General features: G+C 41.4%; 1 protein-coding gene across 1 annotated transcript; it reads right to left on the reverse strand.

Annotated features, from left to right (window-relative positions):
* Window positions 1–15400: 15400 nt before the first annotated feature.
* LOC101608653 (DPH3 homolog) lies at window positions 15401–15740 on the reverse strand. The gene has a single exon (XM_004651655.2). It carries the CDS (start codon window positions 15711–15713, stop codon window positions 15465–15467), a length of 249 nt encoding a protein of 82 aa, XP_004651712.1. The 5' UTR covers window positions 15714–15740; the 3' UTR covers window positions 15401–15464.
* Window positions 15741–25665: the final 9925 nt, after the last annotated feature.

Consider the following 25665-nt stretch of genomic DNA (forward strand, 5'->3'; position numbering starts at 1 on the left):
AACTTTAAAGTCCTAATCTGAAGGCACATGAAGTTGGACTTCCAAATCTAAAAGCACTGCAGATTATTAGAAAACACAAGCATTAAATCAACTCAGCAATGCAAAAATTGCAACATTATAATACAAAAAACACAAAGAACCAAGACAATACAATCCTACCAAAAATTATAAATCCATCATAAATGGCTCCCAATAAGCTGAGCATGGTGGCACATGCCTTTAATCCCAGCACTTGGGAGGCAGAAGTAGGAGGATCACCATGAATACAGAGTGAATTCCAGGTCAGCCTGGATTACAGTGAAACCCTACCTCAAAAAACAAAACTAAAGCCTGGTGTGGTGGCGCACGCCTTTAATCCCAGCACTCGGGAGGCAGAGGTAGGAGGATTGCTGAGAGTTCGAGCCCACCCTGAGATTACAGAGTGAATTTCTGGTCAGCCTGAGCCAGAGTGAGACCCTACCTTGAAAAGCAAAAAAAGCCGGGTGTGGTGGCACACGCCTTTAATCCCAGCACTTGGGAGGCAGAGGTAGGAGGATCGCTGTGAGTTCAAGGCCACCCTGAGACTCCATAGTGATTTCCAGGTCAGCCTGGGCTAGAATGAGACCCTACCTCGAAAAAACAAAAAAAAAAAAAAAAACCAGAAAAAAACAAAACTAACTAACTAAATAAATAAATACCCCCCCAATGGAACTGTTTTAGATGAAATGCCTGACAAAGATTAAAAAAAAAAAAATGAGTATCTAATCTCAAAGAAATCAAAGGAATCAAAGAAGAAAACAAAGGAATTAAAGAAGAAAACAAAATCCTGAAGGAATTCCAAGAGAACACAGGATACCAGCTTAATGAAATAAGGACATTACAAGACATGAGTAAGGAAATAGAAGTACTGAAGAAAAACCAGACAGAAATTCTAGCCATTAAAAGTACAGTCGAATGAAAAACTCTGTGGAACGTCTCGCCAATAGAATGGATGAAGGAGAGAACAGAACATCTAAACTAGAAGACCAGGTAGCAGATCTAATACAGTCCAACCAAGAGAAAGACAAGTTAATATAAAGGTCTGAATGGGAATTTCAGGATACCCAGGATGCTATGAAAAGATCAAACATAAACATTCATAGTATAGTATAAGGAGTATAAGTATAGTAAAAGGAGACAAATTTTTTTTTAATAATTTTTTTTTTTATTTGAGAAAGACAGACACAGAGAGAAAGGCAGATAAAGGGAGAGAGAGAGAGAATGGGCGCGCCAGGGCTTCCAGCCTCTGCAAATGAACTCCAGACGCGTGTGCCCCCTTGTGCATCTGGCTAACGTGGGACCTGGGGAACCGAGCCTCGAACCGGGGTCCTTAGGCTTCACAGGCAAGCGCTTAACCGCTAAGCCATCTCTCCAGCCCAAGGAGACAAATTTTAATTCAGAGACTTAGTAGGCTTTTTCAACAAAATCAAGAAGAAAAATTTTCCAAAATTGGAAAAGAAATGTCAATGCAGATTCAGAAAGCTTTTAGAACACCAAGCAGACAAAACCTGGAAAGAACCTCTCCTCACCATGTTATAATTAAACTACAACATGCAAAACAAAGAAAATCTAATGAAAGCAGTTAGAGAGAAAAAGCAAGTCACCTGCAAAGACAAGCCCATCAGGATAGCAGCAGATTACTGAAAACAAACTTTAAAAGCCAAAAAGGAGTTGGAATGATATATTCCAGGTTCTGAAAGATAACAACTGTCAAACAAGACTACTTTATCCTGCAAAGCAATCTATCCAAATAAATGGAAAAATAAGGACATTCTACAACAAAAACAAGCTAAAGGAATTTATGACAACTAAGCTAGCTCTACAGAAAATACTCAAAGGAATCCTTTACACTGAAGAGAAAGGAAAACACACCCATGAGGAAATAGGAAAAAATAAACCACACTCAAATAACAGTTAAAACAAGTGAGTAAGGGAAAACAGGAAGCACTGCAAACCAAGAAGAATGGAGAGAACAAAAACATACCTTTCAATAATAACTCTTAATACAAATGTCCTCAATACCCCAACCAAAAGACACAGGCTTGCAGACTGGAATAAAAGACATATCCTGGGCTGGAGGGATGGCTTAGCGATTAAGGCATTTGCGTGCAAAGCCAAAGGACTGTTCAATTTCCCCAGGACCCATGTAAGCCAGATCCACAAGGTGACACATGCTTCTGGAGTTTGTTTGCAGTGGCTGGAAGGCCTGGTACAATCATTCTCTCTCTCTCTCTCTCTCCCTCTCTCTCTCTCTCTCTCAAATAATATCCTCTAAGTTTAAAGATATGAAAGAAATGCATGATTTCTTTGATTCATATGACCTACCAAAATTAAATCAAGTTGAGATAATCCAATTAAATAGACCTATTACAAGTACTGAGATCCAAGCAGTTATAAAAAAAAAAAATCTCCCAACTAAAAAAAGTCCAGGCCCAGATGGACTTACTGGTGAGTTTTACCAGACCTTCATGAAAGAATTAACACCACTGCTTCTCAAACTTTTCATAAAACAGAAAAGGAAGGAATTCTACCAAATTCCTTCAATGAAGCCAGCATCACCCTGACACCAAAACCAGACAAAAACAGAACAAAAAAAGCAAATTATAGACCAATCTCCCTCATGAACATAGAGGCAAAAATTCTCAACAAAATATTGGCAAACAAGATACAACATTTCTCCAAAACAAGGGCTCCAAAAGATCAACATCCACATGGTCAGGTTCATCTCAGCCCACTCCTCGGTACCAAGTTCTGTAGCAGACAGCTTCAGGTTCACTGAGATGAACTTTCAGACCAGGCACAGTTATGGAGGAAGGGATTTATTGAAGCTTACAGATCCAGGGGAAGTTCCATAAATGGCAGAAGAAGCTGGCCTGCCTTCACAGGCCCAAGCAGAGAGAGAGAGAGAGAGAGAGAAGTACAAGCCTAAAGGTCACACAGCATAGCACACTTCAGGAACACTAGCTAGGCATACTTTGCATATCTTTAGATTGAAATCTGAAACCCACCACCACACCTTAAGATCCACCCAGTAACATTGCCTCCAGCCAGGTGGCTACAGATGCAAACTACAAACAATAAAGAACGGAATATATTGGGAGTCATCTATTTAAACCACCACAACTGATAAACACTTTTAGCAATTAGCAGGATGCAAAATAAACACACAGAAATCAGCAGCTTTCCTATACACTAACAACAAATATGCAGAGATGAAATCAGAGAATCTCTCCTATTGACAATTATCTCAAAAATAAATAAATAAATAAATGTACCTTGGAATAAACCCAACCAAGGAAGTGATGGATCTCTACAATGAGAACTTTAAAATACTCAAGTGAGAAATTGCAGAAGACACTAGGAAGTGGAGACACCCCATGTTCTTGGATTGGAAGAATCAATATTATGAAAATGTCAATCTTACCAAAAGCAATCTACACATTTAATACAATCCCCATTAAAATTCCAATGGCATTCTTCACAGAAATAGAAAAAAAATAGTAAAATTCATTTGTAAGCCAAAAAACCTCAAATAGTTAAAACAATTTTGCGCAACAAAAATAAGGCTGGTGGTATTACCATACCTGATTTTAACTTTATTACAAAGGCATAGTAACAAAAACAGCATGGTACTGGCACAAAGACAGACATGTAGATCAATTGAACAAATTAGAGGACCCAGATGTTAATTCAAGCAATTACAGGCATCTGATTTTTGACAAAAAATGCCAAAAATATTCGTTGGAGAAAAGATAGCCTCTTCAACAAGTGGTGCTGAGAAAACTGGATATCTATATGTAGAAAGATGAAAATAAATCCTTGTCTTTCTCCATGCACAAGAATCAAGTCAAAATGGATCAGGGACTTTAATATCAGATCTGAAACTCTGAAATTGCTAAAAGAAAAGGTAGGGGAGGGCTGGAGAGATGGCGTAGCGGTTAAGCGCTTGCCTGTGAAGCCTAAGGACCCCGGTTCGAGGCTCGATTCCCCAGGACCCACGTTAGCCAGATGCACAAGGGGGCGCACGCGTCTGGAGTTCGTTTGCAGTGGCTGGAAGCCCTGGCGCGCCCATTCTCTCTCTCACTCTCTATCTGCCTCTTTCTCTCTGTCACTCTCAAATAAATAAATAAATAAAATTTTAAAAAAAAAAAAAAAGAAAAGGTAGGGGAAACCCTTCAACATATTGGCATAAGTAATGTCTTTCTGAATATAACCCCAGTTGCTCAGGAAATAATACCACTAATCAACTACTGGGATCTCATGAAATTACAAAGCTTTTGCACAGCAAAGGGCACTATGAATAGAGCAAAGACACAACTTACAGAATGTGAGAAAATCTTTGCCAGAGGATTAATATCCAGAATATACAAAGAACTCAAAAAACAAAACAATAAGAAATCAAACAACCCAATTAAAAAATGGGCTATGGGACTAAATATAGAGTTCTCATCAGAAGAAATACAGATGGCATATAAACATCTGAAAAAGTGTCCTACATCCTTAGTCATCAGGGAAATGCAAATTAAAACTATTTTAAGATTCCATCTCACTCCTGTCAGAATGGCTACCATCAAGAAAACAAATGACAATAAAGGTTGGTGAGGATGTGGAGAAAGGGGAACCCTTCTACACTGTTGGTGGGAGTGTAATCTGGTTCAGCCATTGTGGAAATCAGTGTGGAGGTTCTTGAGACAGCTAAAAATAGATTTACCATGACCCAGCTATAGCACTCCTAGGCATATATCCTAATGACTCTTCTCACTACCTTAGAGATACTTGCACAACCATGTTTATTGCTGCTCTATTTACAATAGCTAGGAAATGGAGCCTGCCTAGATGTCCCTCAACAGATGAATGGATAATAAATATGTGGTACATTTACACAATGGAGTTCTATTCAGGGGTAAATAAAAATGAAATTTGCTGGGAAATGGATGGATCTGGAAAGGATTATCCTATGTGAGTTAACCCAGGCCCAGAAAGCCAAATGTCACATGTTATCTCTCATATGTGGGTCCTAGCTACAAATGTTTAGACTTTTGTGTGAGCTGGAACCAAAAACTTGGTAGTAGAGGCCAGTAAGGTGAGAAAAGGGCATAAGGAAGGGAGGAGAAAGAAGAACTTCAGGGTATGGTATTTATATATGTAAGTGGAAGAACAGATTACAGGGAGTGGAAAGGCCTAAGTGAGGCCAGAGGAAGAGATTGAGTAAGAGAAGGGTGGGGGAGGGTTAATCAAAATTCAAGATATTCTGAATAAGACATATGAAAGTCTACTTCTTTGGATAATGGCACATCCAGAAGCCATAGATTGCTACTAGAAAATTTTCAGAGCCAGGGATGGAATACCTACTAGTGAGTTTTTGGCCAGGGAGGTCCCTGCTGCCTCCAAAACAATACAGGCTTTTTCCAAGGCCCTTGGTTTAACTAGTAACAGATGGTAAGACCCTGTTGCTAAAGACTTCAAATGCACAGGCAGCAAGATCACTGAAAAGTCAAGCTAGTGCTGAGCTGGAAACCTTCTCCTGTAGACCAGCCAACTGTAAGCTGGAAAAGCTGCACTGTATGCAGCCCTATGGGAGACAGAAGTCATCAGCGGTGAAAACAGTGGACACTGGAAGCCTCAAGTTTGGCCAGACATGCCAAATGACCAAATGGTTGCAATAGTGGCAGGTCTGCTCTGGGGAAAACCAACAGCTCTCTAATTGGACTGGATGCCCATTCTATGTGAGTGAATACATGCCTGGTACTGAAAACCTAATCAAAAGCCCATGGCAGGGGAGTTCATGAGGGTATAAAGGGGTATAAAGCCTGCTCTTCTCTGGGTAAATGTATATATTATTCTCACCAAACTTCCCTGAAAGCACTACACTTAATGTTCATATTCATATATGAATGCTATTCTCATTTTTAGTTAGAGAAGTTTCTCTTTTCAGATGGCAGTGACCACTGGGATGACCCAAAAGGCAACATAGTGCTGAAAAGTGACAGAGGAGTGCTCAGCACTGAAACATCTCTATCACATCTCTATCAGGGTTCATTGTGGAAGAGGTGGCAGAAAGAATGTAAGAGCCAAAGGAAGGGCACAACTCCTTACAATGTAACTGCCCAGACAGAAATTGGCCTCAATATCCAGGACCTCGCAGTGCCTAGTAATACTTTCAGAAGACCCTCATACTAAGAGGAAAAGACAATGACATCAAAATAAAATAGAGACTAATGGAGAGAGGGACGAGATATGATGGAGAGCGGAGTTGTGAAGGAGAAAATGGGGAAGGGGAGGGAAATATCATGGTTTACTATCTGCAAGTATAGAAGTTGTCAATAAAAAATTTAAAAAAGGGTTGGAGAGATGGCTTAGTGTTTAAGCACTTGCCTGTGAAGCCTAAAGGACCCTGGTTCGAGGCCCAATTCTCCAGGACCCAGATGCACAAGGGCATGCACCCGTCTGGAGTTTGTTTGCAGTGCCTGGAAGCCATGGCACACCCATTCTCTCTCTCTCTCTGTGTCGCTTTCAAATAAATTTTAAAAAATTAAAAAATATTATCTGTGTGCAGTCCAAAAGTATTTATTACTTACTGAGTTAAACATTGTTTATAAGAATTCCAAATACATACCCTACTCTACAAGTTCTCTCTAATTTATATTTGGACAATTAATGATAATGAAGTAACAAAACTAAAACATAGCAATTAACTCTGCCCCTCTTTTTAAATTTATTTATTTGAGAGTGAGAGAAAGAGGGAAGGAAGAAGAGAGAGAGAGAATGGGTGGGCCAAGACTTTCATCCACTGCAAACAAACTCCAGAGGCATGCTCCACCTTGTGCATCTGGCTTACATGGGCACTTGGAAATCAAACCTGGGTTATTAGGCTTCACAGGCAAGCACCTTAACTGCTAAGCCATGTCTCCAATCCCCTGCCCCTCTTTTTACATGTAAGACAAGGATGGATATTTTAAAATTAGAAAAGGTAGTAAATTAATATGTATGAGATAACTGTAAGTATATATCAGCATGTAGTTAGATAGTGCCTAAAAATAGCATAATCAAAAATCCTATATGAAGCCAGGTGTGGTGGTGCACGCCTTTAATCCCAGCACTTGGGAGGCAAGGGTAGGAGGATCACCATGAGTTCAAGGCCACCCTGAGATTGCATAGTGAATTTCAGGAAAGCTTGCACTAAAAATTTTGCATTGGAAAACCAAAAAAAAAAAAAAAAAAAAGAAAAGACTTGTATGTATATTGTGAATGTCATTCTCTAGTCATTCACCTGAATAGTCTTTAGGGAGTTTAATTAAAATTATTTCCCCAGAGACTCTATGCCCTCAAATGTTATGATAATGTTTAAATTTGACTAGCTATTTGCTGAATAAGTGTCTAATGATGTGGTTTCTGTTACTTTTGTGTAGCTGTAACAAATACCCAGCAGAAACAACTTAAAGGAGATTTATTTATCTCTCAGTTTCAAAGGATTCAATCCAGCAGAGCAGGCCGGGCACGGTGGAGCAGAGCAGCTCAGATGGTGGCGGCCAGGAAGCGCAGAGAGCAACAGAGAGGGGCCGGGACAAGACGCAACACTGAAGGAAATCCTCCCTATAAAGTAAATCTCCTATGAAACCCAAAATGAGCTTTTCTAAAATCAAAATGAGCATGGGATACTTTCAATGAAATAGTATAAGCATTCCGATTCCAAAAGGGAGGAACAAGAGCGTGAGGAAGGATTGGACCAAAGCAAGACAGGGACAACTGTGTTTCAGTTCCGGTCCATGCCTGGCAGCCTCTGAGGGAAGTGAGGGACCCTTAGCTTCCAGCGGGCCTGGTCAGACTCTTCTCGACGGCCTTGACATTTGCAGTCCATGCAGCCTCTCTCGTGTTGGTCATGCCTTTGCTAGGCAGACATCCCAGGTCTCGGGTATCCCCCACTTCCGGGGGCCTCCACCACTCCGCCTTCACTCTCACAGCCTCACGCATCACCGCTCCGGAGCTGGCCCAGCCACACCTTGCCTAGCTTCCCAGCCCTGCCTTTGCGTCTGAAGTTTCCATGACCCTGTAAGTCTTGATTCTGCATTCTTTAAAAAAATACTAATGAAGCATTGTTTTTTATTGATTTCAGAGAGGGAGAAATGGGTGCACCAGGCCACTGCAAGTGAACGCCAGTCGAACGCCCCACTGTGTGCATCTGGCTTATGTGGGTTCTGGAGACTCAACCCTAGGTCCTTAGGTTTCACAGGCATTGCCTTAACCATTAAGCCATCTCTCCAGTTCTGGTAAGTGCATGACATGGATAATGCCAAGATCTGTCCCCAGTTCCAGCAGGAGCCAGGGCCCCTTTTATCACAGATGCATTGGCCTCTGAGAGCCTGGGAAGCTGAACTTAGGGAAACACATCCTTAATTAGACTTGTGCGAGCAGAGAGGCCCAGATTGCTTCTCTCAAAGCAAAGTCTCTTCAACAAGCTTATTCTGTAATCTCTCAAGGCATTTTTCTTGTCTTGATTCAAATTACTTCATTTCTTTTTAATGCCGCCAATCTCTTTAGCAAACCTATTCTCCTTGCTCACAACTTAAACACTTCTCTTTTCTGGCTGGCCAAACAGCACAGTTTTTCAAATAATTTTGCTTTTATTTTTGTGCCTGACTTTCACTATAAACATGACTAAGCTTAGCAGGTAAACCCAGCATGTAGGCACATGCCTTTAATCCCAGCACTTGGGAGGCAGAGGTAGGAGAATTGCTATAAATTCAAGGCCACCTTGAGACTATATATTGAATTCCAGGTGAGCCTGGGCTAGAGTGAGACCCTACCTCAACTGCAACCCCCCCAAAAACAGTAGCAGGTAATATATGTTATACAGCCTAAATACTATGTGGTTTAAAAATACTTTATTACTTTTAATATTTTATTATTTATTTATTTATTTGAGAGAGAGAGATAGAAAGAGGAAGAGAGACAGAGAGAATGGGAATACCAGGGCTCTTAGTCACTGCAGTTGAACTCTAGATGTGTGCACCACCTTGTGCATCTGGCTTAAGTGGTTACTGGGGAATCAAACCTGGGTCCTTAGGCTTTACAGGCAAGCACTATAACCACTAAGCCATCTCTCCAGCCCTTTATTACTTTTAATTTGGGCTCAATCAAAGGCTCAGAACATGGACAAAATGTAGACAAGTTCTTTGCCAGAATGTAATACAAAAAGTTCTCTAGTCCAATTTGGAAGAGTCTCATTTTTACTGAAGCCTTATAAGCACAGTGTTTATTGTTTTCATTATGATCAGCATTCTGGTACTCCCACCAGAATGGCATACCAAGTTTTGTTTAGAGCATCCAAGGCTTTTTGTAGTCAGTATCACCAAAATTTTCAAAATGATTCCCACAAACCAGTTCCAAAGTTTCAGGAACCATGGTCAAGGGCTGTGGGGAGGGGGTCAGATGTATCAGTGTTTACAGGTGCTTGCTTACAAAGCTAAGTGGCCCAGGTTCCAGTCCCCAGTTCCCATGTAAAGCCAGGCACACAAGGTGATTCATGTGTTTGGAGTTCATTTGCAGTGGCAAGAGGCCCTAGTGTGCCCATTCTCTCCCTCTCTCATAAATACATAAGACAACTGTGGTCAGATTAAGTAATGGTGGTTTCCTCACTTCTCTCGAATAATTATTTTTGTGTTAGTTACTTTTGTGTCCCAGTGACCAATTACATGACAGAAGTAACTTAAGAAAACATTTATCTAGTTCACAGTATTAGAGGGTCCAGTCTGTAATGGTTAGGAGGGCATGGCAGAGCAGAGCAACTCATATTATGGTGACCAGGAAGCAGAGACAGCAACAGAGAGGGTTCCAGGACAAGATATGACTTCCAAGGACATACCCCCAGTGACCTGTTTCCTCTGGCTAGACCTCATCTGCTAAAATTTCAAGAACTTCTCAAAATATTACCACCAGCCATGAGTCTTCGTAATGATTTAATAGTCAAGCTACAGCAGGTCAGTTAAAAATAGAATGTATTGCTTTTTATGATTATAAAAGGAATGAAGCTAGGTGTGGTGGCACAGGCTTTTAATCCCAGCACTTGGGAGGCATAAATAGGAGGATCACCATGAATTCAAAAACACCTTGAGACTACATAGTGAATTCCAGGTCAGCCTGGGCAAGAGTGAAACCCTACCTCAAAAAACCCCACACACAAAAAAAAGAGGAATGGGTCTTATTAGAAAAAATTTTGAAAACATGAGTTTTCCAAAGAAGGGGATAAAGTATCAAAATTCACAGGACAAGATAACTAAAGCTATGAGCCTGGAAGTTGATTTTATAGAGACAAAAATAAGAATGAAGTTCAAATTTGTACCTTAATTCTCCATTTTGTCATTAGGAATTATTTGTATAACATGTATAATTCAATATGTACAAACTAATGTCATAGTTATTAACTTTTATTACTTTGAAAACTATAAAGAACTATTGAAAAAGAGTATCCTAAGCAATATTTACAATGTAAAATAGTAAAAAGTACATTTCACCTATTAGAGAGCAATTTACTAGGAAATGAAGATCTAAAATATATTCTTAGTGGTAGATTGCTAGCCAGATGGCTTTTTCTAATCTTCTGCAGCAAAAAGAAAAAAAAAAAGCCAGATGTGGTGGTACATGCCTTTAATCCCAGCACTCTGGAAGCAGAAATAGGAGGATTGCCTTGAGTTTGAGGCCAGCCTAAGACTACATAGTGAATTCCAAGTCAGCCTGGGCTAGAGTGAGACCTTACCTTGCAAAACAAACAAAACAAACCAGAAGAATATATTTCAGGCTAGAGGGACAGCTTAGATGTTAAGGCATTTGCCTGCAAAGCCAAAGGACACAGGTTTGATTCCCCAGCACCCACATTAGCCAGATGCACAAGGTTGGGGGGTGTATGCCTCTGGAGTTCGTTTGCAGTGGCTGGAGGCCTCTTTCTCTCTCCTCTTACTGTGTCAAATAAATAAATAAAAATAAAATATTTAAAAAAACAAACACTTTAAAAAAAAGAATATATTCCACATTTAGTCCCCTTGTTCTTCTTTCTTGGTTCCCTGATAAGGTTTGCATTCATTCACTCATTAGTTCACTCATTCAACAAATCTATCAACAGATATTTAATATTAAGAACCCACTATTTGCTAGATTCTGTTTTAGGCAAAGAGTTACAATAAAGATGTCACTGTTTTAGAAATGGAGGTGGCACTAACGAGAGCCTGAATAGCAGAGACAGCTACACAGAAAGGAGGCCAAAGTTCAAGATCAAACAAGCTGTATGTGAACAAAGGTAAACTTTAACAAGAGCTGAAATAATTTGATGAAAGACAAAGTTTTTGTTCAAAAGAATGTCCCTTTGGGCGTGGGGAGGTAGCTCAGGGGTTAAAGATGCTTGCAAAGGCTGCTTGCTGGGGTCCAGAGCTCTGGCACCCATGTAAAGCCAGATGCACAGAGGTGCCTGAGTCTGGAGTTCACTTGCAGTGGTAAGAGGCCATGCTGCCCTTGTTCTCTCTCATTCTCTCTCTCTCACACACAAATTAATTAATTTAAATTTTAAAAAGAATCTCTCCTCAAAAATTGGGGCAAAAGACTAGAAGAAAAGTGAATTTATTGTACAGGAAGATAATTCCCATAGGTATCAGAATTTAAGGCTTTAGTTTCTAAATGTTTCAATTTGTATTCTGCCTTGCTTTATACCACAGTCTCTTCTCTTAGAATTTCTTCTTAAGAAAACTCCACTCAGGGAATTTTCAGGGTGATGCTAACCAGATGGCTTTTTCTAATCTTCCACAGGGGAAAAAAAAAAAAATGCAAAGTGGCGTTTGAAACTAACACTGCCACCTACAAGTAAGTTCTCTGAAAAGTAGAAAGACTGAAATACCAGTCATCTGGGTAGATGTCCAAGCTGCCAGAAATCTAAGAATAGGACTTCTGGTTTATAGAAAATAGAAATATAAACTGAAATCAAAAAACTTCAAAGTCTTGGCATCATGCAAAACCATAAAGTCTATTTGCCTATGTATTTCATACTTATATTAGCTGTATCATTTTAGCCACTGCCCAGGTCTTTTGGGCAAGTTACCTCTAACACCTTTGTAGCTTGGCTTTTCTACCTTCATGGTGATAAGAGCATCTATCTCTTTACTGCGCTGAATAAATTCTCAGTATTCCTGAAAAATTCATAATGCTAGAATTAATAGTGTTATTAATGCCATTTAGACTTGTATCATGATGCCATTATTAAGGATTTAATAATTTTTATGAAGAATGGTTGGATTTAAGTTCAGGTGCTCTTATCGATATTCCTGAGTATTTTCAGCTTTGTCTTAACCACTATTAATATCCTACCTGCCACTACCACTACTCACCAAGAGAGGTTACCAGACAGCTTGGTCCCAGATCAAACTGAACTCTACGTAAAATGCACACATACATAGGGTTAGTGAATGAGAAGAGTTCTGTTATTCTGTTATGAAGTGTGTATTTGCATGACTGGGTTGCTACCATAAAAAGAGAAAACTAATTTGGAGCATTTCAGCATTAATGTTATGATGTTAATTAATATTAATGATGCAGATCTAGAAGAAATGTTTGCTAAGTTGAATCTTTAGATTAAAATTTTTTAATTTAGATTTTATTTATTTATTTATTTATTTATTTATTTATTTGGGAGAGAGAGGCAGATAGAGAGAATAGGCACATCAGGTGTCTGTCCAGCCACTGCAAACGAACTCCAGACACATGTACCACCTTGTACAACTGTCTTATGTGGTTACTGGGGAATCGAACCTGAGTCCTAGGCTTTGCTAAGCCATCTCTCCAGCCCCTTTTTTTGTTTTTGGACTTTCTTTTCAAGGTAGGTTTTTACTCTAGCTAGCCTAGGCTGACCTGGAACTCACTCTGCAGTCCAGGATGACTTCAAATTCATGGTGTGATAATTTGAATTCATGTCCCCCAGTAGACTGAGGAGTTTTATTAAAGCTTGTAACTTGGATTTCCAGCTGCCCAGCTGGAAGAGGTGTTACTGTGGGTGGATTCTGGGGTCTAGCCCTAAGGTGTTACTTAGGGACAAAGCTGAATTCCAGCCTAAGGTATGCAGAGTGTTGGCGCTCTGCCTGGGTCCCTGCTGTTTTGTGGTTGGCATGTACTTGTTTATGGTGCTATTGGTGTTTTTTGGTTTTTTTCCTGTGTGGATCTGTGAAAGGGGGCCAGCTTCTTCCACCATACAGAACTTCCCCTGGATCTATAAACTTGAAATAAATCCCATAAGCTGTGTCCGGTTTGGAGGTTCATCCCAGCAGCATGCAGCTGACTATGACACTCTGTCTCCTGAGTGCTGGGATGGACTTCAGGAACCTGTATGTTCTAGGAAATCACAGGCACTTGATCACCCAGGAAACAGCTTGAAGTATGGCAAGCTCGATGGTTGTAGCTGAGGAAAGGGATAGAAGAATGCTGAGCAGATTAGATTGTGTCAGTGCACAACCAAGACGGTATTAATCAATTTATTTAATTTAATTAATTTATTTGCAAGCAGAGAGAAGAGAGACAGACAATGGGCACACCAGGGCCTCTAGCCACTGCAAACAAATTCCAGAAACATGTGCCTCTTGTGCATCTGGGGAATCAAACCTGGGTTCTTTGGCTTCACTGGAAAATGACTTAACCACTAAGCCATCTATCTCTCCTCAATTTAAAATGTCATCCAGCACTTTACTCAGCATCTGGGGAGTAGATTCATTTTAAAAGCACAGATAAGCCCAGCGTGGTGGCACACATCTTTAATCCCAGCACTTGGGAGGCAGGAGGTAGGAGGATTGCCATGAGTTCAAGGCCACCCTGAGACAACATAGTGAATTCCAGGTCAGCTTGAGTTAGAGTGAGATCCTACCTTGAAAAACAAAACAAAACAAAAAAAGCACAGATTAAAAAAAAAAAGCATGGGCCACGCAAGGAAGCGATGAAAAGATACTTGCAAATTAAAGTTGGAGTTGAACCCAAAAATTAAATCAGGAAGAATGGGAAGATACACACATATCCAGCCATCCGTAGAATGATGTATGTAGAACATTTTAATGTTTTTTTTATAAGATTCTTATTATTATTATTAATTGAGAGTGCACGCATGAGAGAGAGAGAGGCAGATAAAGAGAGAGAGGGAGGATAGGCGTGCCAGGACCTCTAGCCACACAAACCAACTCCAGACACATGTGTCACCTTGTACATCTGGCATTACGTGGGTAGTAGAACTTGAGTCTTTTGGCTTTGCAGGCAAGCGCCTTTACTGCTAAGCCATCTCTAGTCCTAGAAAAAAAAAATTAATAGGCCAACCTGGAATGGTTGATAAGGATGTGTAATAATGAGAACCCTAAATGTGCTAGTGAACACGCCAATTGGTTAAAACCATGTTGAAAATGGGCAGCATTTCAAACAAAGTAGTCCAACACTTCTACTCCGAGGCAGTTTGGATCACTCTGCCCCATAAACTCATGTGTTTCTATATGCCCAGCTGGTGGCAGTTTGGGAAGTGGAGCCTTGCCTGAGAAGGTTATGTTGCTAGTGTGTGTGTTTGGGGGTGTTCTCAGTGAGAGTAAAAGTGGTTTGTGTAATAAACCTGGAAATCAGCTATAGCAAAGCACTTTGAATCACATTAAGGAACTTGACCTTTACTCTAGGTTAAGAAATAGTTGATCTTCCAGGGTTATCTAGTAGGGGGCCAGAGAAATGAATTACACAAATTTGTTTGGGCCAGACGTGGTGGTGCAGGCCTTTAATCCCCGCACTCTGGAGGCAGGGCTAGGAAGATCTCTGTGAGTTTGAGGCCACCCTGAGGCTACATAGTGAATTCTAGGTCAGCCTGGGCTAGAGCAAGACCCTACCTCAAGCCTTCCCCACGCCCGAAAAAAGTTATTTTGGGGGACAGATTGAGAAGTTGGTTCTTACATATGCTCTGTTGTATAGCACTGCATTTCTCAGCGATACCACACTTAAGCTTCTTCCGTTTTGATTTGGGTTTTGTGGTGCTAGAGATCAAGCCAGAGCTCTTCATGCATCCCCTGTCTCTGACCGACACTCCCAGAAAAAAAAAAAAAATTTTTTTTAATTAAAAAACTTTAATGGCTGAGGTAGATGGCGATGTTACCAGATAATGAATTAGGTTTAAGATATCGCAATGGTGCTCCTGGTAGAATGAGAAAGCACTGATTTCAAATGATCTTCCTTAAAGTTCAGATAAGTAATTAGGAATCCTTCCAATTCCAAGGTCTAAGTATGATTTCCAGGGGCTCACTTTTGTATTTTCTGCTGAACTCAGCAGCTGATGAAAAGAGCCACATGAATGAGAGAGCAACGTGAAATAGCTGTCCTGTGACAAAGTTGTCACTGTCTACTTGCTATGTCCATCGGGGTTCATTCCTCTGTTCAAGATGTGACTTCCTGACAGCTTCCTAGCATTTAACTAATTCTTTGCTGGCTGAAGGAGCTGCAACTGTTTCTCCACACATAAATTGATCTTTGTCATAAATCACTTTAATAATGAGAGAGCAGCTAGGACACGTTGCCACGTCTTCCCCATTCTCCAAATCTTCCTTGGTGATGGAGAAGTTGTCACCACATGGGCAGGGGTAGAAATATGTCTCCGAGTCCTCGTCATACTGGAAGTCCTCGATCTCCACCTCGTCGTGGAACACAGCCATGGTCACGGGGACGAGGGGTATCGTACAGGCCTGCGTCTCAAGATCTAACTATGTGCGTGTCCGTTCGGAGCCGCCATCGTGACCCACCTGGAAGCCAAATTTTTTTTTTTTTGAGGTAGGGTCTCCTTCTAGCCCAGGCTCACTTGTCACTAACTCTGTAGTTCCAGACTGGCCTCAAACTCACAGCACTCCTTTTACTTCTGCCTCCCAAGTGCTGGGATTAAAAGCATGCACCATCATACATGGCTACTTAAACAGACTCTATATGGCCCAAACTGAGGACTAGGTTAAGTAAATTACAGTGTGTCTCTTTTTGTTTGTTTGTTTGTTTGTTTGTTTGTTTTCAAGGTAGGGTCTCGCTGTAGCCCAGGCTGACCTGGAATTCACAATGTAGTCTCAGGGTGGCCTTGAACTCACTGTGATCCTCCTACCTCTGCCTCTCCGAGTGCTGGGATTAAAGGCATGCACCACCACGCCCGGTTTGTGTCTCTTTATATATATATATGTACACAGTTTTATTTATTTGAGAGAGACAAAGAGAAAGAAGCAGAGAGTGAGTATGAGTGCACCAGGGACTCTTGCCACTACAGACGAACTCCTGACTCATGCACTATTTTATGCATCTGGCTTTATGTGAGTACTGGAGAATCAAACTCTGGCCATCAGGCTTTGCAAGCAAGCACTTTTAACTGCTGAGCCATGAGCCATCTCTTCAGCCAACAAATGTATATTTTTATGGTTTTTCAAGGTAGGGTCTTGCTGTAGCCCAGGCTGACCTGGAATTCACTATGTAGCCTCAGGGTGGCTTTGAACTCAGTGATCTTCCTACCTCTGCTCCCTAGTGCTGGGATTAAAGGCGTATGCTACCACACTGGGCTTTCCCAACAAATGTATTTTAATAACCAAATCATGGATGTACACATTCTTTTGAGACAAGGTTTCACCTAGCCTAGGCTAACCTGGAGCTCACTCTGTTGCCCAGGCTGGCTTTGAACCTCCAACAATCCTCCTACCTCCACCTTGCAACTGCTGAGATTATAGGCATGAGCGACCACCCTCAGCTATAAACACATTCTCAATGTAAACTTCCGACAGTTAAACTCCAAGGTGCCCTGATTGGGCCTCCTCAGATACCACCGAATCCCCTTATGGTCAACTGTGAGAATATTAATTGCTAATATTTACATACACAAGTTACAAGAGAACCTGGCTGCTGAAAACCCAAGCTGGAGTTTATTTTCTACTTGTCAGGCAACTGCTGACATTGGTGCACTGATTTAGTGACTGTCATATCTTTTCCTCATTGTGTCCAAATGGTTGCCATAGCTACAGTTGTGATATTTGTCACTCAAGAGTAAATGTATAGTTATAAGCAATTAATTTTATTTACGTATAGAATTTTGACATGATGACACTATAATTGATACATTCTCCTGCTGGTGAACATGTGGTTTATTTAAAATTTGGAAGGGTTTTATTTGACTTAACTATGCTGTGATCTTTGTAAACATAGTATTATATAGCACACATGGTTCAGTAAACTGAAGAATTTTCTGCGGGATGTGGTGGTGCTCATCTTTAGTCCCAGTGCTCAGAAGGCAGAGGTTGGAGGATCATCTTGAGTTCGAGGCCACTCTGAGACTGCATAGTGAATTCCAAGTCAGCCTGAGCTAGAGTTGCTTACATGAGCATGAGTGAGGGGTTATTTACAGACACATGAGTAACTTTACCAGTGGCTGTGCCACTGGAAAAAAGATGTCTCCTTCCACCACAACCATTGACTACTAAAAGCTCCTCAGGGAGGGATGAGGCCTTGTGAGGCTCTCCCTCATCAGTGATGGAGGCTCACACAGGAAGCCACATCTGCAGTGTAAGGGCCATGCCATGGCCAGAAGGTAGCATCCCATAGCACTCACCCCACCTTCCAGTCCCTGTATTCTCATTTCCTCCTTGGTAATGTGCTCCAAACCTCGCAGGGAGTGAGACAGATGTCCCGTGCAGGGCTGAGTTCTCGTCAGTCACTTACACTCAGCCCTTGGTCAGTTATGAGTTTCCACATTAACCACTGCCCAGTGCAAAAAGAACCTTCTCTGAGCAAAGCTGTCCATTAGTTTGTGGGCATAAACATAATAAATATTTTTAGAAGCAGTCTAACTGGGCACAGCATGTCCCTTTAACACAGCAACAGCAGCAGCCTCTCCCTTGGGACCTCTGGCCTCCCCAGCCATGAGCTTCTGACGAGGTTGACGATGCCAGCCACGGACTCTGCTCTGAAATCCAATCCCAAAGCAGCTGGCTCCCCCACCCCACCAATCATGCGACTATTGCACGAGTGGACACATCATTCCAAACAGGTCAGTGGTGGGGCACATGGAGCTCACAGCTGAGTGAGACTGTAATTGACTTTTCTCCCCCAACAGCCTGAATGGCATCTTCTAGGCTGGGAAAGTTGGACAGCTAGGAGGGGGCTTCCAACTGAGATCCAGCCTGGTTTCTCAATGTCCTACAACCAAAGTATGTGGCATCTTCAGCATTACCATCACATTCTGCTGGGCAACAAAGAGCAGCGACAATAAGCTACCTTGTTTAGGGGACCCTAGGCACCCCACTTACCAAGTCATAGAGAGGCATCCTATCCTTGGCACTTGGATTTTCTTCTAATAACATGAGATCAGCTTTATGAAAAACACGAGGCACTTGCCATTCTGCGTCTGGCTTATTTCCTTTCATCTGTGTTATTTTCCTTGCTAATTGAAATTCACTACTTAGATTTTTAGATCAGTTATTGAGCTCACCATCCTTGAAGTCTTCATATGTAGTGTGCAAAACAATCTTCTAGGGGGGCTGGAGAGATGGCTAGCCATTAAGCACTTGCCTGTGAAGCCTAAGAACCCCTATTTGAGAAGTTCCATTCCCCAGGACCCATGTAAGCCAGATGCACAAGGTGGTGCATGCATCTGGAGTTCATTTGCAGTGGCTGGATGCCCTGGGGTGCTCATTCTCTCTATCTGCCTCTTTCTCTGTCTGTTGTTCTCAAATAAATAAATAAAAACAAACAACAAATTATAAAAAAATAATTTTCTAGGGTCTATATCTAACCATATGGTATATATAGTTTGTGGCAGTTTTAACTTTACAAATTTTGCAGAATTGTCCTTCATAGCAATTGCAGCAATTTGCTCTGCTCTCAACAAGGAATGAGAGTTCCTTGTTCCCACAAGGACTCCCACACTCAATATTGCCAAAGAATTCATTTTTGCCAGACCCATTTAAGAGCTGGATAAAAGCAGGCCAGTATCAGTGTATGATTTCTTCTGTGCTGGCGGCACAAATGTAATGGGAAATTTCCCTCCAATGTATATATATATCCTCGTGGCTAGAGGTTCATTACTGAGTCCTTTGCAAAAGACAAAAATTAAAGGAAAGGTAAGAGCTCAGGAGCTTCCCTCAGAGGTTTCATAGGAGTCTCTGATTCACAGAGCCAAGCGCCTCTGCCAGGCTCCTCTGGAGTCCCAGAGGAGCCACTTAAGCCCGTTTATCACTTTGCTCAAGTCCTCTCCTCTCCTCATGCTCCCTGATGCTCACAGCTACTCATTTTCCTGCCACAGAGAACAACAAAAATTCTGCTACATCCATCCTCCATGTATAAACTTACTTCTGCTTTCTTCCTTCCATTCTTTTCTTCCGTTGTGGTTTGGGTGTGTCCTTTGGAATTCATGTGCTGGACAAAAGGGTCTTGGAAAAACACCTCTGTCCCCCTCCTCACAGAAGTCAAACAAGTACTACTGTGGAATAGAGTTCTCTGAGGAAGCTACATCCGTATGAAAAATCCTGGGCTGGAGAGATGGCTTAGTGGTTAAGTCACTTGCCTTCAAAGCCTAAGGACCCAGGTTGGATTCCCCAGTACTCACGTAAGCCAGATGCACAAGGTGGTACATGCATCTGGAGTTTGTTTGCAGCAGCTGGAGGCCTTGGTATGCCCATTCTGGGTCTCTGTCCCTCTCTCTCTCTCTCTCTCTCTCTCTCTACCTCGTTCTCTCTCTGTCTCTCTCAAATGACTAAATAAATAATAAAATATTTTTTAAAAAAGTTCTGCAAAGTGCTTGATCTTTGACTAGAATACCATGATTGTGGAGAGAGAGAATGTGTAGGTCAAGAGACAAAATCATCTGGACTGTTATAGGCCCTTTAGTAGCCAATTACCTTAACGACCTTAACTTTCCTATCTGGCCAAGCATTATCCTGACAGATAAGTCTCTTCAACACACGGCTGAGATTAGCAGACTGCTAGCCTCACTGTAAAGTTTCAACATCTGGTTTTCCCTCCCTTCTTCACTGTGGCCTGCCTATGTGACCAGCACTTTAAGAGCAGTGACTGGGCACCTGGGCATGATGACAACCTGTCTCTTGGGAATCCCGCCAGGCATGTTTCTTTTGTACATGATAGGTAAGTTCAGAACTTTCAAACTGAGTTTTGCTTGTGTGTGGCAATGTTTCACTCACATGGAATGGTTCTGCTCATCATGCGTCCTCCTGGGGGGCGGGAGGGCATTCATGTTTAACTAACTTCATGCTGGCATCCTGCGTGGGAAAGTTTGCCTTCTAGGATCAAGTAAATGTAGTGATTTATGGATTTCTTTTTGTCTTTTTTTTTTTTTTTTTTTTGAGGTAGGGTCTCACTCTAGCCCAGGCTGACCTGGAATTCACTATGGAGTTTCAGGGTGGCCTTGAACTCACGGTGATCCTCCTACCTCTGCCTCCCGAGTGCTGGGATTAAAGGCATGTGCCACCACACCTGGTAACTTTTTTTTTTTTTAATGGATTTCTTTTACTCTGTGACTATGAAAGTTTGTGCAACTTCTTCCACAGTAGAACATGTTATTAAGGGTATCTTGAATTCATGTTCTTGGGCCATGATCACTCCTTTTATTTTTATTTATTTATTTTTTTTTCTTTTTTTTCTGAGGTAGGGTCTCACTCTGGTCCAAGCTGACCTGGAATTAACTCTGTCATCTCAGGGTGGCCTTGAACTCATGGCAGTCCTCCTACCTCTGCCTCCCAAGTGCTGGGATTAAAGGCGTGTGCCACCACGCCCGGCTCGATCACTCCTTTTAAAATCAGAATAATTTATGTCCTTATATTCTTTAAGGAAGAGTCATTATTTTATGTCATTGACAACCCTAAAAAAGAAGAAATAAAAGGAAAAAATATCAGCTACCTGACTCACAGTGCTGGCAAAAGAAGAGGCAGAGGAGAGTGGGTGCAGCTCAGAGGTAGACGGTGTGGTTAGCATACAGGAGGTCCTCGGTTCCATCCCAAGTACCATCAGACCATGGAGATGTCTCAGCAGTAAAGGATGCTTGCTTCCAAGTAGCATCTCCACCACCCCAGTGGAGAAACAGTGAAGAAAAAGTTTAGAGTCTGTAGAGCACAGAGGAAGCCTAATTATTTAAAAGTTTCATTTACTTGTTGTGATGATTGTTTATTTTTGCCTGCTCTTTTTCTTCTGTGGAAAAATTGGTACCTATTATTTCAAAGGAAAGGGACTCTGGTGTTTTATTGAGCATTTGTGAAATGCCAGGTATTAGGTTACATGTTTTATTTACTTTATTTCATATAATTTTCTTTTAACTCAACAGAAAATATTATATCCTTTCTGATGGTTGATCTTCGTTATCAGCTTGATTGGATTTAGCATCACCATGGAAACACACCTCTTTTCCAGAAAGGTTTAGCCGAGGAGGAAAGACCCTCACTGCATGTGGGTGCCACTGCTGCTCGGGCTGTGGTCCCAGGCGTAACGAAAAGGAGCAAGCAAGCTCAGCACGAGCACCCGTCTCTCTGCTTCCCCGCGAGGGACCGCCGTGACCCGCTGCCTCGGCCTCTTGTAGCCTTAACTTCCTCACTGTGAGGGCTGTACTCTCAAACTGTGAGCCGAAATAAACCCTTCCTTTCTTCCTTAATATGCTTTTGATAGGTATTTTGTTATATCAATGAGAAAAGACACACCTTCCAAAAACAAAAGGCCAAAATAATCAGATGCACCAGGAAAAGTGAATGCTCTGGTGATTTCCACATAAGAAAGTCCCAAAGGCACGCATGATACATGTGCTTTTTGAAGCAGTTACCACCGTGTTGGTGGGACAAAGCACAGAAACAGAAACAGCTTACCAAAGGTAAGGGTTTATTTCCAGCTTACAGTTTGGAAGATGAGTTTCGTCATGGTGGGAAAGCATGGCAGGAGGAGACCGCTGGGCATCACGTCATCTACCTACCAGCAGGGAAGAAGAAGAGAGAGCTCTGAACTCCCAATGGGGTTAGACTCAGAGACCTCAAAGCCCACCCCCAGTGACACACTTCCTTCAACAAGAGTCCACCTCCCAAAGGCTCCACCAGCTGAGGGTTGAGTGTGAGGCTTAATCACAGGCACGTGAGGCTATGGGAACATTTTACATTCAAGCAACTGCACGTTTTTGTTCATTAAAATTAGGCTATAGGGGGCTGGAGGGATGGTTTAGTGATTAAGGCGTTTGCCTGCAAAGCCAAAGGACCCAGGTTCAATTCCTCAGGACCCATGTTAGCCAGATGCACAAAGGGGTGCATGTATATGGAGTTCATTTATAGTGGCTGGAGGCCCTGGTGCATCTATTCTCTGTCTCTCTCCCTCCCTCTTTCTCTGTCAAATAAATAAATAATAAAATAAATTTTAAAAATAGGCTATATGGTTTGGGTAGATAGCTCAGTGATTAAGGCACTTGCCTGCAAAGCCTAACAACCCAGGTTTAATTCCCCAGTATCCATGTAAAACCAGGTGCACAAGATGAAACATCTGGAGTTTATTTGCAGCATCTGGAGGCCCTGGGCTGCCCATTCTCTCTCTCTCTCTCTCTCTCTCTGTCTGTCTGTCTCTCTCTGCTTACAAATAAATAAAATCATTTTTTAAAAATTAGCCTATGAGGGCTGGAGAGACGGCTTAGTAGTTAAGGTGTTTGCCTGCAAAACCAAAGGATCCCAGTTCGATTCTCCAGGACCCACGTAAGCCAGATGCACAAGGGGGTGCATGCATTTGGGGTTCGTTTGCAGTGGCTGGAGGCCCTGGTGTGCTCATATTCTCTCTCTCTCTCTCTCTCTCTCTCTCTCTCTATATATATATATATATATATATATATATATACACACATATATATGCCTCTTTCTCTCTCTCAAATAAATATATACATATATATTTTTTAAAGACCCTGTCTTTTAAAAACTTAGCCTATGAGTCATCCCTGTTGTGTGTGAGAACTGAAGATGCCAGTCTTCCACATAAACTCCTCTTCTCTCTCTGTTTCTCTCTTCCTCCCTCTGTTGTTCTGCTGGTCTTTGTTCTTTTCCCCTTTCACTCCATCTGATCACTTTCTGCCTCTTGCCCCTCTTCATTTTTCTCCCTGCCTATTATATCATAGACCCATCACTGGCTTCATTATTGCCTTTGAAGTCCAAAGGGTCCCTGGCCTCTTGTCTGAGCTAAAAATGAACAGGACTGCTTCTTTGGACTCTGCTGGGCTAGAATGCCAATGTGGGATAAGGTGCTGCTCTGTAATCCTCAACCTGACAATGAAGTCCTCTCCTCTCACCAGGCTTCCCACTTCTCAAGGCACAGAGCAGCGGCCCCCTAAACTCCCATCTCCTGCACTCCTCAGGCCCTCACGTTTCCACTTTGGGTAAATGGTTTTACCCAGAAGACTTAGTGTTTAAACTGTGGGAGAGAAGTTACAGGCAGTTTCCTGAGGCTTGCAAAGTGAGCGCCGAAGCTCTTTAAAGGGTAGAGATCTTTTCTACATGGAAATCTAAAAGTAGCATCATGTAGAAAACTCAAAAAGCTGCACCCAATGGTCCTGAAAGTCTAACTCATTGACTCAGTCCTATGAAGACAGAGGGTGGCTCTGGAAAATCCAACTGAGGGCTGGAGAGATGGCTCAGTGGTTAAAAGCACTTGCTTGGCTGGGCTTGGCAGTGTACACCTTTAATCCCAGCATTCAGGCTAAATGCTCAGAGATTGTTATGAATACTCAAGGACCAGAGTATTGTTTCTGGAAATAAGAGCAATGATGGAAATGCTTTAAGTTTTTCCCCATTGAGTATTATGTTGGCTGTAGGTTTGTCATAAACAGCCTTTATTATGTTGAGATATGTTCCTTCTATTCCCAGTTTCTTTAGGACTTTTACTATGAAGGGATGTTGGATTTTGTCTCATTCCTTCTTTGTATCTATTGAAATGATCATATGATTTTTTTCCTTCAGTCCATATATAGTACATTTATCAATTTGCATATGTTGAAGCATCCTCTCATCACTGGGATAAAATCTACCTGGTTGAGGTGAATGATCTTCGTGATGTTTCTGTTTGCCAGAATTTTGTTGAGAAGTTTTTGCATCTATGTTCATAAGGGAGATTGATCTGCAATTTTCTATTTTTGTTCTTTGTCTGGCTTTGGTATTAGGGTAATGCTGGCTTTGTAAAAGTTTGGTAGCATTCTTTCCTTTTCTATTTATGGAAAAGTTTGGGATGCATTGGTGTTAGTTCTTCCATGAAGGTCTGGTAAAATTCCCCAGTGAATCAATCTGGGCCTGGGCTTTTTTAGGTTGAGAGACTTTTTGTTGTTGCTGTAATTTTTCTATGAGAGAGAGAAACAAGAGAGAGAAAAAAGAGAGAGAGAAAGAACTGGTGCACCAAGGTCTCCAGCCTCTGCAATCAAACTCCAGACATGCAGCCCACCCTTTGTGCATGTGAATCCTTGCATGCTTGCATCATCTTGTGTGTCTGGCTTATGTGGGATCAGGAGAGTCAAACATGGGTCCTTAGGCTTTTCAGGCAAGCACTTTAACTGTTAAGCCATCTCTTTAGCCATGGGAGATTTTCTTTACAACTGCTTAGATATCAATGCTTGTTCCACATCTGTTTATTTTAATATTATTTATTTACTTATTTATTTGAGAGAGAGATGGAGAAAGAGAGAGAATGGGTGCACCAGGGCCTCCAGCCACTGCAAACAAACTCCAGACACATGCGTCCCTTGTGCAGCTGGCTAATGTGGGTCCTGGGGTATTGAACCAGGGTCCTTTGGCTTTGCAGGCAAATACCTTAAGCACTAAGCCATCTCTCCAGCCCTTGCTACATGTCTGTTTAAATGGTTTATCTCATCTTGATTTAATTTTCATAGATCATATAAATCAAGGAAATCATATATCTCATATTTTCAAACTTAGTGGAGTATATGTTCTTAAATTATGTCCTTGTGATTTTCTGAATTTAATTGGTATGTGTTTTAATGGTGACTTTTTCATCTCTAATTTTATTAATTTGTGTCTCTTTTCTCTTTTTGTCTTTTGGTCAGATTTGCTAAGGGTTTATCAATCTTGTTTATCCTTTCAAAGAACCAACTATTTGTTTCATTGATTCTTTGTATTGTTTTTTTGGGTTCTATTTCATTAATTTCTGTCCTAATCTTTGTTATGTCTTCCTGTCTAGGGATTTTTGGTTTGCATTGTTCTTTTTCCAAGGCCTTAAGATGAAGCATTAAGTTTTTTACTTGTGACCTTTCTAATTTCTTAATATAGCCACTTAAAGCTATAAATTTCCCTCTTAGGACTGCCTTCATTGTGCCCCATGGCTTGTGGTATGTTGTGCTTTCATTATCATTTGATTCTATGAATTTTTCATTCCTTCTTGATTTCTTCAATGACACATTCAACATTCAGTAGTGTATTGTTTAATTTCCATGAGTTTGTGTATGCCCTATAGTTTTTCTTGCTGTTGATTTGCAGTTTAATTTCATTGTGATCAGATCGAGCATAAGAAATTATTTCAACTTTCCAAGTTTGTTACAATTTTCTTTGTGTCCTACTATATAATCTGTTTTAGAGAATGTTCCATGTGCTGCTGAAAAGAATGTGTATCCTGTGGCAT

This window comes from Jaculus jaculus, chromosome 14, assembly GCF_020740685.1.
Source record: "Jaculus jaculus isolate mJacJac1 chromosome 14, mJacJac1.mat.Y.cur, whole genome shotgun sequence".
Taxonomy (NCBI): domain Eukaryota; kingdom Metazoa; phylum Chordata; class Mammalia; order Rodentia; family Dipodidae; genus Jaculus; species Jaculus jaculus.